Source organism: Tamandua tetradactyla, chromosome 6 (genome assembly GCF_023851605.1).
Source record: "Tamandua tetradactyla isolate mTamTet1 chromosome 6, mTamTet1.pri, whole genome shotgun sequence".
NCBI classification, from domain to species: Eukaryota; Metazoa; Chordata; class Mammalia; order Pilosa; family Myrmecophagidae; genus Tamandua; species Tamandua tetradactyla.
Window position 1 is genome coordinate 72303902 of NC_135332.1, and position 17023 is coordinate 72320924.

At 50.4% G+C, this 17023-nt stretch overlaps 2 protein-coding genes across 8 annotated transcripts in view; one reads left to right on the forward strand and one right to left on the reverse strand.

Annotated features, from left to right (window-relative positions):
* TBC1D16 (TBC1 domain family member 16) overlaps positions 1-11056 on the reverse strand; it is an 81511-nt gene extending 70455 nt beyond the window's left edge. Inside the window, exons 1-2 of one of the 4 annotated variants that reach the window (XM_077166161.1) lie at positions 10138-10200; positions 8039-8148 (exon numbers count right to left, since the gene is read on the reverse strand). Coding sequence is in view for 2 of the 4 variants with exons in the window: in XM_077166158.1 (XP_077022273.1) it covers positions 10768-10840 (73 nt within the window). In the remaining 2 variants the exon portion in view is untranslated. Of the gene's footprint in view, positions 1-8038; positions 8149-10137; positions 10213-10767 lie in introns of those variants that run through there. The other 3 variants (XM_077166158.1, XM_077166159.1, XM_077166160.1) reach the window with 3 other exon arrangements.
* Positions 10702-17023, forward strand: part of CCDC40 (coiled-coil domain 40 molecular ruler complex subunit) — a 62876-nt gene continuing 56554 nt past the window's right edge. The window contains exons 1-3 of one of the 4 annotated variants that reach the window (XM_077166155.1): positions 10702-11082; positions 12291-12354; positions 12765-13211. In XM_077166155.1, coding sequence (XP_077022270.1) covers positions 12879-13211 — 333 coding nt within the window. In that variant the 5' untranslated portion in view covers positions 10702-11082; positions 12291-12354; positions 12765-12878. The other 3 variants (XM_077166154.1, XM_077166156.1, XM_077166157.1) reach the window with 3 other exon arrangements.

The window sequence follows — 17023 nt, forward strand, 5'->3', positions numbered from 1 at the left end:
AATACAGAGGTCAAATCCTAGGACTTCTGACCAGGAGATGTGGGGGAGGGCAGGGGTCTCCCCAGGTGACTTCACTCCCAGCTGAGACTGGGAAGCACTGATTCTGTCCCTGGCCCCCTGACGCAAGGAGCCTCGGGGTGCTGGAGACAGATCCCCTCTAGCCCTCCCCACCGCGCCCTGCTCAGCGGCAGACTTTCCTCTACCCGCACAAATTAATGAGGCATCCGCCGCTGCGGGGGTGGGGTGGGGGTGGGGAGGGGCCACTGACTCTCCCACTCGCTATCAGTTGGATGTTGGGCAGGAGGGGGGCCAGCAGCGGCAGGAGCCCCAGGCTGCTCCCCTCCACCCCAAGTGTGACGAACGCAAGTCCACCCACATGCCGAGCAGGGGGCCTCGCACATCATCTGAGCCCTGGGAACGCAGTCCCTACTGGAAGGTGGGCGCTCACGTTTACGGGTGCAAAGGGGTGGGCCTGGGCAGCGCTGCTGGGGGAGGGCCCAGGAACACAGGCCTGGCTCCTGGCGTAGTGCGTCTCCCCCATTCAGAGGTCGGGGCAGGGGGTGGCGGCGGGGTGGGGGCCTCTGCTGGCCCCCCGAAGAGCCAGGCCATGTGGCTCCTTCTTCTCAGACAAGGAAACTCAGAGACCGGCACCAGTTCTCCTTGATTTCTCTAGATGCCATCCCTTCTTGGGGAGCAGAGGCCCCCCCAATGCTGTGGTTTAACTCATCTTGTCAGTTCCTAAGGCTCTCCTGGCTTCTCCCAGCCCAGCGCTCTCTCCAGGCTGACACTCTCTCCTGCACCTCCCTGAATGGCTGACACTCCCCTGTTCCTGGTGCTGGTGACACTCCCCTGAGCCCCAGGCTGCTGATGTGGTTGCCTGCAGCAGGCCTGGACTTCACGCTGGGCACCAGCTGTGGACAGAGGAAGGAAGCCCTGGGAGGTGGGGGGAGGGGCGTGGGGCCAGGTCGGGCCCCTGGACGTCACCCATGTAGTAGGTACAGCAGCACTCTGCTCCCTGGCCCTGGCCTAGCCACCCCCTCTCTGTTCACCTTCCTTTACCTTCTGCAGAATGACCCACATATGTCTCAGTCCCCAGTGCTGTGCAGACTCCGCGAGGAGGAGCTGTCCTGGTAAGGCGGACACCACGCCCCTCTGCATGCCACCCAATGTGCCCCCGGAACCGGCAGGCTTGTTGATATCCTCCCCCCCAGGCCCTCATCCTAACCGCAAAAGGCACAGCACACACACGTGTGGAGGTCCCAGCTGGGTGACCTTCCCTGCCAACTCCCCATAAATGTGGGTGGGTCAGAGGCAGGGGCCAGAGGCAGGGGCCACGCAGGCGGGGCCAGGGCTGCCAACGCTGTGTGGTCATGAGCTAACACCTAGGGTCCCCGCTGGGCCCGAGCCTCTCCATGCCCATGCGTTGGACAGGAAAGGCCCATGGAGGGGACGGGAGTGGTGTGGGGCAGTGCGTAGCAGGGGACTGGTCTGAGGCTGATGGTGCTTGGAAAACGGAGGAGGGTGTTTCGGGGCACGGAGCAGTTGCGGCGTCCCAGAGGGGAGGGAGGCCTGGATGTGTGCAGAGGGCACCGGGCTCACCTGAGGGAAAGCCAGCCCGGGGTGGCAAGTAGTAGGCGTGGAAGAGACGCTCCCAGCAGGAGGAATGGGCTGGGCAAAAAGGATCTGCATGCACAGAGGCCCCCCACGCGAGGGGAGCTGGTGGGGGACGCGAGAGGCAGGTGAGTCGCTAGATTCACGGCAGGGCAGAGCAGGGCATGGGACACCGCAGAGAATTCCTGCACTGAGAACCTGGGCAAAGACAGGCGGGTTTGACAGGAGAGTTTCCCAACGACCTGATCCACATGGCTGGCTCACGGCGGGCAGAGCCGTTCAGGTAACTTCCCACCCGTGACCACAGGGACCATGGGGCCCGCCAGCAAGGGCAGGGAACAAAGACAACTGTTCCTCATGGGCGACGGGGAAGGTGGGTTCCAGGAAAGCTGCCCGGGCACAGAACCCAGAGCGGGAGAGGCCCCAGGTCCCTGCCACAGGCCCACGGCTCCTTTCAGGGACACGACACGTGTTCCCTCATCATGTGGGCAGAGAGGACAGGGCGAGTGGGTCTTTAAAAGCACCTCCCAGAGAAGAGGCCCTAAGATTCATCAAACTAGCTGATACTTGAAAGGGAGCTGAGAGGACGCAGCTGCAAAGGACAGATCTCCCACTTTCCAATCTCCAGGAAGAACGCAGAGATTGGAAATCAAAAGAGCAACCTGAGATGCTCAGAGCACTTAGTAACAGTGAGAAATCCTGAGAGATGAAGGTGGGTAGAGAAAAGCGAAAGGGAGAGCCTGGACTGTGATGAAAGCCTCATTCCCCTTGAATACATTCACAGTATTTTTATGTTAAATTAGTTATGTGTGTCACCTTATATAGAGAAATTCCTGAGAAATCCACAACAAAGCTATTAGAGCGAATGAACAAAGTGACAGGGTCCAAGCTCAGCACACAAAAGTCAGTAGTATTTCTATACACTAGAAACACACAATTGAAAGAGGAAATCAAGAAAAAATCTTACAACAGCAACTAAATGAATCAATTATCCGGAAATAAACTTAACCAAGACATAAAGGACTTGTACATGGAAAACGATAAAACATTGCAGAAAAAAATCAAAGAAGACATAAATAAATGGAAGGACATTCTGTGTCATGGGTTGGAAGACGAAATATCGTTAAGATGTCATTTCTACCCAAAATAATTTACAGAGTCAAAGCAACCCCAATCAAAATTCTAGCTGCTTTCTTTGCAAAAATGGAAAAACCAGTCATCAAATGTATACGGAAGGATGAATGGTCCAGGATGGCCAAAACCATCTGGGAAAAATAAGAATGAAGTCAGAGGACTCACACTTCCTGAACTTTAAAACTTGTTACAAAGCTACAGTAATTCAAAACAGCATGGTACTGGCATAAGGACAGACATATAGACTAATGGAATCAAACAGAGAATTCAAATACAAATCCTCTCTGCTCATCCATGTTCACGGCAGCGTTATTCACAAGAGCCGAAAGCTGGGGGCAAGCCAAGCGTCCATCAGCTGATAAGTGGAAAAACAAAATGTGGTATTTACGCGCCACAGAATAGCATTCAGCCATAAAAAGAGTGGAATGCTGATCCACGCCATAACACGCACCAGCCTTGAAGAAATGTTGTGTGAAATAAGTCAAACACAAAAGGACAAAATTTGTCCGATCGTACTGATGTGAAATAATTAGGATACTAAAATTCATAGAATACAGGTTACCAGGGACTACAGCAGCGGTGTAAGGAGTGAGGAGTTATTGCTTAATTGGTGCAGAGTTTCTGGTTGGGGTGATAGAGAAGTGTTAGCAGCGTGAGGCAGCGATGGGAACACAACACTGTGCCTGTAACTAATGCCACTGAATGGTGTATTTGAAGGTAGTTAAAGGGGACATTTTAGATTGCATATATGTTGCCAGCATAAAGATGTAAAATTAAAAAAAAACCCACTGAACTTACAATACAAACAGTGAACCCTAAATAAACTATAATAATAATATAATAATAGTTTCCACAATTGCAACAAAGTTACCACATTATTTCAAGGTGTTAATAATAAGGAAACTGTGTATGGGGGGAGGGGATATATGGGAACTCTACTTTCTGTATGGTTTTGTTGTAAACCCACAACTTCTCTAATGAAAACAAAAATGTCCATGACACTATTGACTTTAGGTGATAAGCTCCTGAGTCCAAGACATCTCCGAGAAGTTCCTTTCCTAATGTGCCGACTGGAATGCCATCTTCGGTAAATGTCCAAATGCCCGTTTTCATTTTGGGATGGGAAAGACGGAAACGCCAACCTGGCAACTGGCACAGAGAAATACAGAGATGGAGGAAAGCCAAAATCTAGATTGCACGTCAGCTTGAGAGTATGCAAAAACAATCGAAAAGGTAATGATTTTAGAAGGTGCAAAATCAAAATGCCAATGCCCATTTTAAATCATCTCCCTTAAGGCACAATAACCAGTTGAACCCTGGGCTGCTTTGAGCCATCAGAGACCAGTAGGTAGAGTCAGATTTATGCCAAAGGGGCTATTGCTTAATTTGGAAAGAAAGAACCAAACTTGGCCTCCCTTCAAAACACACACACACACACACACACACACACACACACACTCATAAAACAAAACTCTCTTCCACTGGAGAGTCATTCTTTTCTATTAACCTGCAACTTTTAAAAACACCTTTGAGATCTATGGATTCTCAAACATCTGGGTTTGGGGTAATTTAAACCGGTGATACACTTAGCAGAAGCCAGCTTGCAGGGAGGAGAGGGCTTTGGGGGCAGCCTGGAAGGAAGAGCTAGAGTAACCACAGAGCAGCAGAAGCCTCAAGAAAATGGAGGAAGGAGGGGTGGCAGAGAGAGAAGGGAAGAAAGGAGAGTGGGTGAGAAACACACACACACACACACACACACACACACACACACACACACACTGCAGGGTTGGGACCGGTTTCCTCTTTCACAATCCTGTTCTGAGCTGGCCCAGCTGCATGGCCCAAGCCAGCGGGTGCTGCAATCCCCCCGCTAACCACACTGTTAGCCCTCTCTGGAAGCCGCCTGCTCACTGCAACTCGGCCCGGAGACAGTCAAGGCTTTTGTGACTCAGTGTGTGTGTGGCGGGGGTGAGGAGTCTCCTCCAGAAAATATTTACCATTAATTAAGATATCTATCACCCAAAAGTCATCCCCTGAGATTTGGTGAGCTGTACCCTGGAGCAGAGAGAACTCCCGGATTGCGGAAGAGGCGAAGTCACTGAAAAAGCAGAAATCAGCAAAACAGGGATCAAGCAAATAGAAGCAATGACAATCTGGAGAGATACCAGCCTCCCCTCTCGCTTCTGTCAGAAAGCACGTCCGGTCCACAGCCTGCATGTCCTCCAGCCAGTGAAACCTCGGTGGTGTCACACCACTGCATTTGTCCTCATGCAGTGTGGGAGGTTAGAAGTCCGAATCGGGTCTTCCTGGGCTACAACCAAAGCGTCGGCAGGGCTGCGTCGCCAGGATCTATGTGGAACCCATTTCCTTGCCCTCTCTGGTCTAGAGGCTGCCCACATTCTTTGGCTCATGGCCCCTTCCCCGATCTTCAAAGCTTTCTCATGTCACATGGCTCTGGCTTCCTCTCCTGCCTCCCTCTCCCACATTTAAGGACCCCTGTGATTGCATTGGGCCCACCCACATAATCTGGGATCATTTTCCCATCCCAAGGGGAGCTGATCAGCAGCCGTCATTCCATCTGTGGCATGACCTTCCTTTGCCAGGCAAGGCCACATATTTACAGGTTGCAGGAACAAGGATGTGGATGGATTTCTTTTTTTGGGGGGGGGGAACATTCTTCTCCTAACCACACCCTGTCAAGGACCCTGCAATGAGCTGACATCTAACTCTCAGTGATGCTTGCAACTTTCTCACCCACTGACCCTCCTTAAGCATGAGGCCGAGAACCCAGGAGAGGAGAATCTGGGCCCGTGCTCCCTGCTGTTCCAGCTGGAAGCAGCTTAGAGACCAGTGTCTTTGGGAGATTGCCTGGACTCATGCCTTGGCTTCCTGTCCTGGGATAAGGGGCTCTGTCAATTCCCACAAGGGAAAACAAATAGAAGCAAAGGTGCAAAGGTCTCTTCCAGAACTCTCCTAGGAAAAGCAAGGAAGCAGGGCAGCCTGGAGCCAGCAGGGGAGGCGTGGCCTGAACTCTGTGCTGTGCCCCTGCCTCGGCCCACCCTGGGCTGGGCACCCGGATGCAGCGTTCAGCAGCACACAGTTCTTGCACCTCATGGATCCGGAGCTCCCAGGGCAGCCCACGCCTGTGGGTCACAGCACCCACTGCAGCAGCGGGGGGAGGCAGGGAGGGAGTGGGCTTACTTAGGGGGACAGAGGAAGCCCATCATTGATGGGCTTGGCGCTATCAGGCTGCTTGGGGCAAAGTGGCCTGAGCTCAGGTCACCTGCCACGTAGCCAGCAGAAACCGGTTCCTCTGCTTTGCCCTGGGAGCCCAAGCAATCAAGAGCTGGCAAGACGATAAACATGAGCCGGACACACGCACACAGGGTCGTTTTCCTCCCACGGAACATCTGCTCCTGTTCCCTTTACCTTCTCTTCTGTCTTTCCTAGAACCAGGCATGTGGGTGGGGATCCTCTGGGAGCCCCAGGCTTTGAGGCTCAAACAGGGAAATAAATCAGGTTGGAGCCCTGCTCTTTCGGCCACGTGGTTTGGTGACACTGAGTCTCCTTCTTCACATGCACCTCCCAGATGAGACATCTGTGTGCCTCGGTTACATTTAACTTCAGGTTGGGGGATTATTGCAGAACGAAACTCTGTTTCCACACGTACATCAACTTCAGGATTCACATGTCCAAACACAGGGCTGCTATGGATAGAGTTTCTGTGTAGAATTGAAAGCTGGCCAATCAGCTTGTATTTAAAACTAAGGAACATAAATCCTAGTTCTGGAACCTTGAATCGGATGCAAAATATCTTCCAGAGGCTATAGTTGGACAAGACAGAGAAACGAGGGCACGGGGACATGTAGGGGTCTGCTTAGCTGTGACTTTCCCCCTTCCAAATGTCCACCTGTCACTCTGATTATCATCCACTCCCTGGAGAACCCCAGAGCCCTTGCCTCCAAGGAGAAAGCGTCTGCCATTTGTGGCATCTTGACAGCAAATAGAAAAATCCTATTTTTTCCCCAAACTGCCAAGGAAGTAGGGTCTGGGAAAAGAAACCAAACTTAAAGATGAGGCCAGGATCTCAGGTCAAGGAAGGACTAAATTCAAAGAGCCAAGAGGAATGCGAACACAACTGACCCTCCAACTGGATTAAGTGCATGGGGCTTCGATACTGTATTAATAAACATTAATCCTAAAAGGTGCCCACTGCCTGTGGAAAGTAGTAGCTAAGGCACAGAAAAACAACAACAACAAAATTCAAGCCAGGAATAAAACAAAACTTACTGGCAACACTGCTGAAAAGCAGCACAACTGATCTCGCTTTGGGAAAGCACTTTAGTTACAGAAATTGAAGAGCGAGACGGCATCAAATGGCGTCTGTAAAGTCTGCCCTTTTCTTCGCTTCCAGCACACTGAAGAATGGACAGGAAAACTCCATCAGGGTCACTCAGCATGCGGAGAGCAACGTGTGCAAGCCAGCAGAGACACAAGCTGGGGGCGCATCTACACTAGCACAGTTTTTCCAGGGGCCAGTCCAGAAAGAGCATGGAGAAAGTGCTGCCACGTCTCAGCGTTTGCAGTCCCGTGGGCCCAGGCACACTCGTGATGCACACCCACTTAAAACCCCTGTAGAGACTCGCCACCCAAGGCTCAGCAAGAGAAGGACTCGCGGTTCTACGTGGACAGCAGATTTGGGTTCTTTCTGTTCCTTTCTTTGTGCTATCTCAACGACAGGAGCAGCTGAGAGCACAAACTGAACTTAGTTTCCAAGCGGCCCAATTTCCCCCATCCTCTGAGGTTGGTTACGTAAGTTCCGAAGATAGAGGAAAGGACCTGCTTCAGATCAGGTCTCAGTAGACAGCTCCTAAAGGCAGAGGTATTAGAGATGCAAGGCCAGGTGTCCCAAACGACAGGTGATCAACAGGGAAAAATAAACACCACCACTGAAGTGACTGGTTTCCTACATCATTTGTCCACATTTTGGGGGAAAAGAGGGCAAATTTGTGCTTTCTTCTCTGTGCATTGGGCTCATCAGTATATAGCAACACAAAACATGATACAATGCAATATGATAACTACAATGTACATCAACAAAATCAGCTTCCACTGCTACAAATCCTTCCCATTCAAAAGCCATCTCCCTCTGCACTTGAACAGTGTATCTAAGGAGCTAATCGGAGCCACCAAGATAGAATTCTGGTCTGTGAAAAAAAAATGGGGTCTCTCATCTGGGGGCACAAACTAAAATCTTTACATGAGGTCTGGGTTGCCATGCAACCTGGCTCACCGGGGATCCCAGGACAGCCTGCAAGAATCTGGTGTCCAGCCACAAGAAAGATTACGGTGTAAATAGGTCCAAAAGGTGAATGCCACCTCCGGCTCTGATCAGTTTTCCACCTGATGGATTACACGTGCAAGAAATAAAAACAAAAAAAAACCAAGTAAATAAATAAATAAAACAGAGCCAAAATGTGTGTGTTTTTTTTTAACCAATCTAGCTAAATGTGAAACATCCAAGTAACGATCCACAAAAATTAAAAATGATAATAAGCGCTTGCTGTGGGCCTGGCACTGGGTGTTTTAAATGATTCTCCCAATTAGCCTTTGAGGTAGGCAATAGTATTGTTCCCATTTTACAGAAGGGGAAATGAAGGCACCAAGGGATTAAGTAAGCAGTATGTGCCAGGGTTAGGATGGAACCCAGGCAGTCTACCTCTGGAGGTCAAGGGCTTCACCCCTGCACCACGCCAACCCAAACCAAGGATGCCAAGGCCAGGCCCTCTGTAGGTAGCTTATGCAAGCTCAGACCACCATCTTCTCAAATGGTTTTATACCTTCACAGGAAGCCTGAGGTTTTTGCAGACTCGGTGAACTGGTATTAGCAGCTAGCAGTGATGTGGGAATGGTCCCCACTCCTTAGCATTTTTCTGAATCTCTTGACAGACTGACCCATATTGCTCAGTCTGAAAAAAGGAGTTGGGTAGGGGTAGGTGTAGGTGGGGGCCAGCTAGATGCAGAGTGGTTTTATGGGCAGGCCCTGGAGTGGGGAGGTCCTAGCTGCGGGAATTTGGGGAATTTACTTCTCCAAGCCTTAGCTTTCCCATCTATAAAATGAGGGTGAGGACAATGAATTAATGCATGATAATTAGGGCTGATTTATACAACCACCATAATTGCTATAGGATTAAGTAATTCCACTAAGAACTTTCTTTAGCCATATTCTGAGACTTGCTGACCACAAACACTCCACATACAACAAAGGGCTACAGAAAAAGATAACTGCATTCCCACGTGCCTTCCCATATGCACCGCGGACAGTTAATGAACTTTCTAATAATGAAAGCCATACCTCACTTTAATAATCTTTTATTTGCAAAAGGTTTTATGTTTCTTTAAAGAGTTTGTCATTAATCAATTTTAATGTCAATTTTCCTGGTGGAATTTCTAAAACGAATGCACAGATTTTTTTAAAAGTTCCCCAGTGGACCTGTGGCCCATTTGGAGCGGAATTCCCCAAACCCTCTGACAATACACTCTATCCCATGACCAATTTGGAGAATCATTTTCCTTCTCTTTCCAGATAGTCAGACCCCGCTGTGAAATTGACCAGGACTGCAAAACAAGCTTCACGGTGAGAAAAGAGAGACTAACTTTCTATTCTATCCTCCCCTATTTCTGAATCGGATCTGAACTGGATTGTAGGCAGCACATGACACAATTCTCCAATGTGGGAATAACGGGATTTCAAGACTCACTGCCTTCTGGCAGGTTTCCTTAGGTTATTTTTAGCAATCTTAGGTTGCCTTTTTCTTTTCTTTTCTTTTCTGTTTTCTTAGGGAAAGAACAAGGAGAAGAGGCCAAGTTGAAAGGAAATGAGTTTCCCGACATGTGGTTCTCAACCAGCCCAGACCACCCAACCCCAAAGGCCCGAGAGGCTAAGAGGACGCGTGCGCTGTTGGGGGTGGGAAGCCCACTTTTGGGGGGCTGTGTGCGGCGAACGCCGGCCCCCCACAAGTTCCCGTTCGCGTGCTCTGACAATCCAGACAAAGACCGCAAGTTCTCTGGGCCAGAGCTCCAGACAGGCGGGGACGGAGTCTCCCCCCGAGTTAGGCCCACTCCTGGCCAGGGGGGCCTCACCCGCCGAGGAAGGGGCGACTCCAGGCTCCCCGCTTACCGACCTCCGGCCTCCCCGCCGCCCCCGCTCCAGCTCCGGGCCCCGAACCCCTCCGGGCTGCGGCCGGATCCCGGCCCCTCCCGAGCCCCGCCGCCGCAGGCCCACCCGCCCCGCGCGCCCCACCCCACTTCCGTCCGGGGCTCGCCGCACGGTCCCCGGCGGGCCCCTCGGACCTCGCTGCTCGCGGCCTCCGGCCGGGCTCGGATACCCACCCGTCCCGCGGCAGGGGCCGGATTCGCGCCGGCTCCGGGAGCCGCCACCGCCGCCGCAGCTGCCGCCGCCGCCACTGAGGCGCGGCGGGGCGGGGACACGCGGCGAGGCCCGGCCCCCGGCCCGCCCCCCGGCCCGCCCCGGCCCGCCCCGGCCGGGTGCCAAGCTCGGCCCTTGTCCGCCACAGCCTGCGCTCGGTGCCAGCCCCGGCCCCAGGCTTTCCCCGGCCTCGGGCCACCCGCGACCCCACCGATCTCTCAGGCTCACCAGGCCCCGAGACTGTGACCCCGCGGGGAGCCCCGAGCCCGCCCCAGCGTGCTGGCGGGCCCCCTGGGACGCTCCACGAGTGCGCTCGCCCTCTCGGTCCCGCCCTGTGCATCTGTACTGTGTATGCTTTGGGGTGAAAGGCCACTGGGCAACCCTTCTCCCCGCCTCCGAGGAGTCTTAGCGGGAGCCCTGGGCAGGGGCGCCCGAGCCCCAGGTGGGGAGTGATGGACTGGCGCGCACCCCGCGCGGGACCGAGACCCGGGCGCACCTCGCGGATCCCTGGCCCACCTGCGAGCGCAGCCGGCACGACCCCACCTCCACCTGCCACTCTGGGGGACACCTGCGAGACCCTCGCTCGACCTCACCTCCACTTGCCACTCTGGGGGGCACTGACCCCTTCTGGGGTCCCCAGGTACACAGCACGGTACCCCGAGGCATCGGCGTGCCGGACCTGGATGTGCGTGGAGACTGTTGTCGCTCTATAGAAACTGAGTCCAAGCGGAGCACAGCTTGGACTTGGGACAGAGATGGGGGGGCGTAGATTCGTATATTTATGTCTCATGTATTCATATGCGTGGACCCACGGGCACAATGGCCACGCCGGGCGTCGCTCTCCGCGCCGCCTCTGCAGCTCGCGGTCCTGGACCGGCAGGCGGATGTTGACATGTCGCCTAGCAACGGTAAGATGGCGGAGCCCGGCGGAGATGCCGGCGGGTGAGCCGGGCCGGCGGGAGCGGGTCGCAGGGGCTCCCGGGCCCCGATGGGCCCATGTCCCTTTTTCTGGGCCCCTCTCGGGTCCCTTCGCGCCCTTCGTCCGAGCCTTTCCAGCCTCCCGCCCCTTCTCCCTCCTCACCTCCTTTCCCTTTGTCCTGCCTCTCAACCGCCACCCCCATTGCCTGACTCCAAGCGCTCAACCCTGGAAACCGAGACTCGCAGGCTCCAGCAGTAGCCACGTCACACGAGGTTTGGTCATCGGAGCCGCAGAGTCCTGGGGAAGGTGGAACAGGCCGGGTTAGGGCTCTAGGCCACACGGCCCTGCCTGGGTGCTGGGCGGCCCTGGGGAGAGCAGCCCAGCTCATCACCTCCCTCCTGGAAGTATGGGTGGGGTGTCCTCCTCCTCTGTGGGCCTGTGGGGTGGGCAGTGGGATGGAACCCTGCAACGTTTTCCAGGTCTCCAGGAATGTACTGAGCGCAGATGTAAAGGGCAGTTAGGTAAAAATCCCTTCCATGGGCCTCTTGTCTCTTAGGCTTTGTAGATAGGATAGAAAGTCTATTTTAAAGAACTTGACCTTTTTTAGACACATCTGTTTCATCTGCATTTTTTAAAGTAAGCTTATATGTTCTGATCTGAAAAGTCCAAATTAGATTAAATTAAAAGATTAGTTGCAGAACAATATGGTACCAGTGTTATCTAATTATATACATATGTGTGTGTGTACACATACATGTTTTTAAATGCATGGAAAAAATGGAAAGAATATACGTCTAAATATCTTACTATTACCAGTGTTTATTTTGGAAAGGGGAAGGAAAGTCATAGGACTTCAACTGTACATTTTCGTATTAGTCTGATCTTGTTTACAATGAAAAACTAGAGAAAAATAATTGTTGGAATGCAAATCATGGCATTCTTCTACTGTCTGAGTCCTAGGGAAATAAATGAAGAGTTTTTGTCCATTTTGTGCAACTTGCTCTTACTTTGTATTTCTTGTCCCCCATCCCCTGCTAAACCAGGCATGACATAGTGCAGTGACCTGCAACAGCCTGGAGGGAGAGGCTTAGAACAGACAAGTAAATAGACAGATATTCAGAATTTCAGGAGGTGATGCATGGTGAGAAAAAAAGAAAGTTATTGTTTGAAACTGTTAAATTGTTTCTCGGGAAGCAGGTCTCACCAAGAAGGCAGAACCACTTCTGAAGGAGCAAAGGAACAGCATAATGAAGGCAACAAGGTAAAGTTGCATTTCTGAAGCTTTTTTCTGGGCTTTTATTTATTACGAAGTCATGAGATTGAGGACTGGCTCCAGTGAATTGTACCATCCCACTGCCACATACTAGAATAAACACATTCTGTTGCAGAGAAATTTTTTACTTACACCTGTTTTAAAGTGTCGGCGAGTAGTCAGGAATGCCAGGGATTTCTAATCTTAGGTTGCCCTGAGTCTTTTAGAACTCATTTACCGTCGTAAGTAGTGCAAAACAAATTTATGAGAAACAGAGAGAGAAGATGAGCAAAAAGTAGGAAATACAGTCTCTTAGTAGTGTGCAGAAGGTAAATGCTGTTTTCCCAGCAGTACAATTACGTGATCGTATGACCCTCTGAACTTTGCCTCCTGACTTCTTTCCTTGCACACTGCTACAGGTCTTCCAGGTGGAAAGAAGCAGCGATCAGAGCAGTGAAGAGGCTGTGGGCGCTGGGGAGCCTTCTGAAGGGGAAGCCGCAGCAGAAGACACAGCGTCCGATGGCAAAGCTGCAATGGAAGAAGAAGTGGCAGTCCGAGGGGAATCCCCAGCGGAAGGGGATTTAGAATCCAGTGTGGTGTCCGAAGGGGAATCTGAATCCTATTTGGAAGTCGTTTCCCCTGAAGGGAATGTCAGTTCTATAGACCTGACTGATACAGACTTCAATCTGGAGGAACAGCCTGGAGACAGAGCTGGCACCACCTCCCTTGAAGATGCCTACAGAGAGGCCACTGGCCCACGAGAAGAAGGACGAGGGGAGGTCTTCTCCACACAGCCGTCCCAGCAAGGAGACCCCTCTGCTGAGCAGATAGATCTGGATGCCCCCGAACCCTCGGTTAGCCAAATGGTGAGTAGCCCTGAGTTCTGTTTGATGCATTGTTCAGTGAAGAATTTAGGGATGCACTCTAACACAAATTGCAATCCCCGTTAGAAATGTCTTAGCCAATGTAGGTCTCAAGATCCACTCCTGAATGCCCAAAGATCCTGGATCTTCTTTGGTGTTTCCAAACCCAGTGTTGGAGGGCAGGCCATGGTGGCTCAGCAGGCAGAGTTCTGGCCTGCCATGCTGGAGACCCAAGTTCGACTCCTGGTGCCTGCCTATGCAAAAAAAAAAAAAAGAACAAAAAACGACACATCAAACCCAGTGTTGGAGACATTGCATGCTGATACCCTGGAAGGCATTCATATTTCCAATCTCTAGATCAGCGAAAGTGGAAATATCCTGCATCTGTAATGTTCTAACATGTTAGCCACAAGCCACGTGTGGCTACTGAGTACTTGAAATGTGGCTAGTGTGACGGAAGAACTCAGGCCCCATTCTCATGTCCCCAAATGTGTCAATCATGTCTTTTATAGCAAAGACTATAGGCCAGTTATTTTGTAGAGTGTCCATCAATTTGGATTTGTCTGGTGTTTCCTTATCGATGAGATTCAGCTTATGCTTTTTTGGCAGGAATATCACAGCAGTGATGCATGTTCTCCTTGCATCCTATTACTTGGTGCATGACTTCAGTTTGCCCCACTGCTGATGGCATGCACGCTGACCACTTGATTAGAGGGTGCTGGTCTACCAAGTGTGTGCTGGATTGCATTGTGGACCCGACCTTGGTCTTGTCCGCAGTCTGAAAGGTGTGGACCCATACATAAGGTCTCTTAAGAAGTTACTTCAGATAAGGTGTGATCCTACTGATGAAGTTGGGCTTCAATCCAGATTACTTAAGTCCTTTATAAGCAGAGTGAAAACCAGGACAGAGAAAACACAAAGGGAGCAGCCAGGAGTTGGAAGTCAAAGGAACCCAGAAGAGATAAGAAAGGAAGCCGCCATGTGCATTGCTGTGTGACAGGAAAGCTAAGGGCCATGGATCGCCAGCAGCCAGCCCAGACACCACAGCCTTCCGGGAGAAAGCATCACCTTGTTGTCATCTCAAGTTTGGACTTCTTTTAGCCTCAAAACTGTAAGCCAACATATCCTGGATGTTTAAACCAACCCATTACATGATATTTGTTTTGGTGGCCAAGAAACCAATGCAAAGTGGGATTTATCCACGTAATGCAAGCATGGTTCAACATATGAAAAGCAATCAAGGTAATACACCACATCAATAGAATGAAGTTAAAAGAAAGGAAAGCCCCACGTGTTCAACTCAGTTGATGCAGAAAAAGCATTTGACAACATCTAACACCTTTTCATAATAAAAACATTCAATAAACTAGAAAGAGAAGAGAACTTCCTCAATATGAGAAAGACCGTATATGAAAAACCCACAGTCAACATCATGCTTGCTAGTACAAGACTAAAGGTTTTCCCTGCAACACCAGGAATAAGACAAGCATGCCCACTGTCACCGCTGTTATTCATCATTGTACTGCATGCCCACTGTCACCGCTGTTAGTCATCATTGTACTAGAAGTTCTAGCCAGAGCAATTAGGCAAGAAAAAGAAATAAGAGGCATCCAAATTGGAAAGGAAGAAGTAAACCTTTCCCTACGTATAAATGACCTGATCTTATAGCAAATCCTGAAAAATCCACAACGAAGCTACTAGAGCTAATATATGAATTCAGCAGGGTTGCAGGATACTAAAATCAACAGGCAAAAATCAGTTGTATTTCTCCACACTAGCAATGAAAAATCAAAAAGGTAATTAAAAAAAAAATCTATTTACAGTAGCATCAAGAGGAATAAAATACTTAAGAATAAATTTAGCCATGGAGGCAAAAGACTTATACAGTGAAAACTGTAAAGCATTGCTGAGAGAAATTAAAGATTATATAAATGGAAAGACATGTATGTGAGTATGTATGCGGACTTGGATACTGGAAGTGACTTTGCTTTTTATTTATTTTATAATGAAAATTGTCAAATAAGGGGCTTTTGAATTTTGTCACAATAAGGATTTAAGTGCTTCTCACCAATCATTTTTCATTTTCACATTAAAATAGCATTCCTCAAACTTTTTGGTTTCACTCTTTTACACTCTTAAAACTTAAAGTTAAGTTTTGCCATGGTGACTCAGTGGCAGAATTCTCGCCTGCCATGCCAGAGACCCGAGTTCAATTCCTGATGCCTGCCCATGCCAAATAAATAAATAAATAAAACTTAATAGGAATCTCAGAGGGCTTTTGCATATGTGGCTTAAATCTACTGATACTTAGTATTAGAAATTAAAGCTGGAGAGTTGTTTACATATTGATTAATTTGTTAAAAAAAAAACCAATAAACCCCATTACAAATTGCCGTAAATAACAGAGCATTTTTCATAAAAAAAATGTTTTCCTAAATAACAACAACAAAAAGATGTAGTGAAAATTGTGGCATTGTTTTACATTTTTTGCAAATCTCTTTAATGTCTGAGCGAGACGGCTTGATTCTAGTATCTGCTTCTGCATTTAATCTGTTACAATATCCCTTGTCCTGTAGCCTCTGGAAAGATTCCACGGTGCTCTTGAGAGAGAATGAGAGTGAAAAGGGTAGGTCCGATTCTAGTAATTTAATGAAAGGAGTGTGGGCCTGTGAAGCTATGCCAGGGCCCCAGACTGCCCCTGGAGGCTGCCCTAGAGGCCATGCATGTCCCCCAGCCTTCCTGCCATCTCTTGAACTGAGCCAGGCTCAGCTGGACAGGCCAGAGGATCATGCAGATGTGGGGGGAACCATCAGAGTCCTGAGGCTGGGGCCCTTGCAGGGGGACATGGACACAGGTAATCAGGGCACGCCTGGGCCTCTGCCACCAGCTGGCCTTCACCTGGAGGCCACCACGCTGCGTGGCTCTTGCCCTGAGAGGCCCTCCTGACGGAGCACACGGCTCTTCTCCTTGCTGGCACTGCAGAGGCTTTCAGCATCCCGGGCAGATGAGTCAGCAAGCTCTGGGGCTGATTTGTCCAGAAAGACGTGGAGGAACTTTGCTCCTGGGAAAGGCTTTGGGAAAGGCTTTGGGGGATAGTACCAGGTCAACTTCGGGTTGCAGGATGCACCTGGGCACTGGTCATCTTGAGGGCAGCCCCTTGTGCTCTTTCCTGCTCTGTGGTCTTATACCCTGGCGTGAACTAAAGGGTGGCGGGGGCTTCACCTGGGCTGACCCTTAGCACCGGGAAGTGCCGGGACGCCATAAGCTCCCAGCAAGGTGGAGCTCCTACTGCAGAGTTCGCGGCTTCATCAAACAGCTTAGAACTTAGAATGGGGTCTTAGGAGAGAGAAGGCCATCTCTGCAGGAATGCTTACTCCAGCAATGGCTCCTGACATGGTCCTCCCAGAAAAGCACAGTAAAAAAAATTCAAGTTGAAACATTTTTAGCTACAAATAGGGCAAATAGTTCTGAGAAGGTTCGCCTTGTGTTCAGCGAGCTGGCTGGTGGTTTTGTCACTGCTGGTAGTTGGTTCTTGCATGGATTTAGCAGAACCATGGTGCCAGGCACTTTCCTGGGCGCTGAGGGTACAGGGGTGAGTGAGAGGCCCGCTGGCACCATGGGACGTCAGCCTAGGTCTGGGGAGTGCGACGGGGCAGATAGGAAGTGAGAGCCTGGGCAGGCTGCACTAGAGCTGGGCTCTATTTGGAAGGTTGTGGGGAGTCACCGAAAGGTATGCCCTAACAATCCTTATTAGTGAGTTGGAAGACTTAATATTGGTAAGATGATGATATGACCCAAAGTGATATACCGAGTCA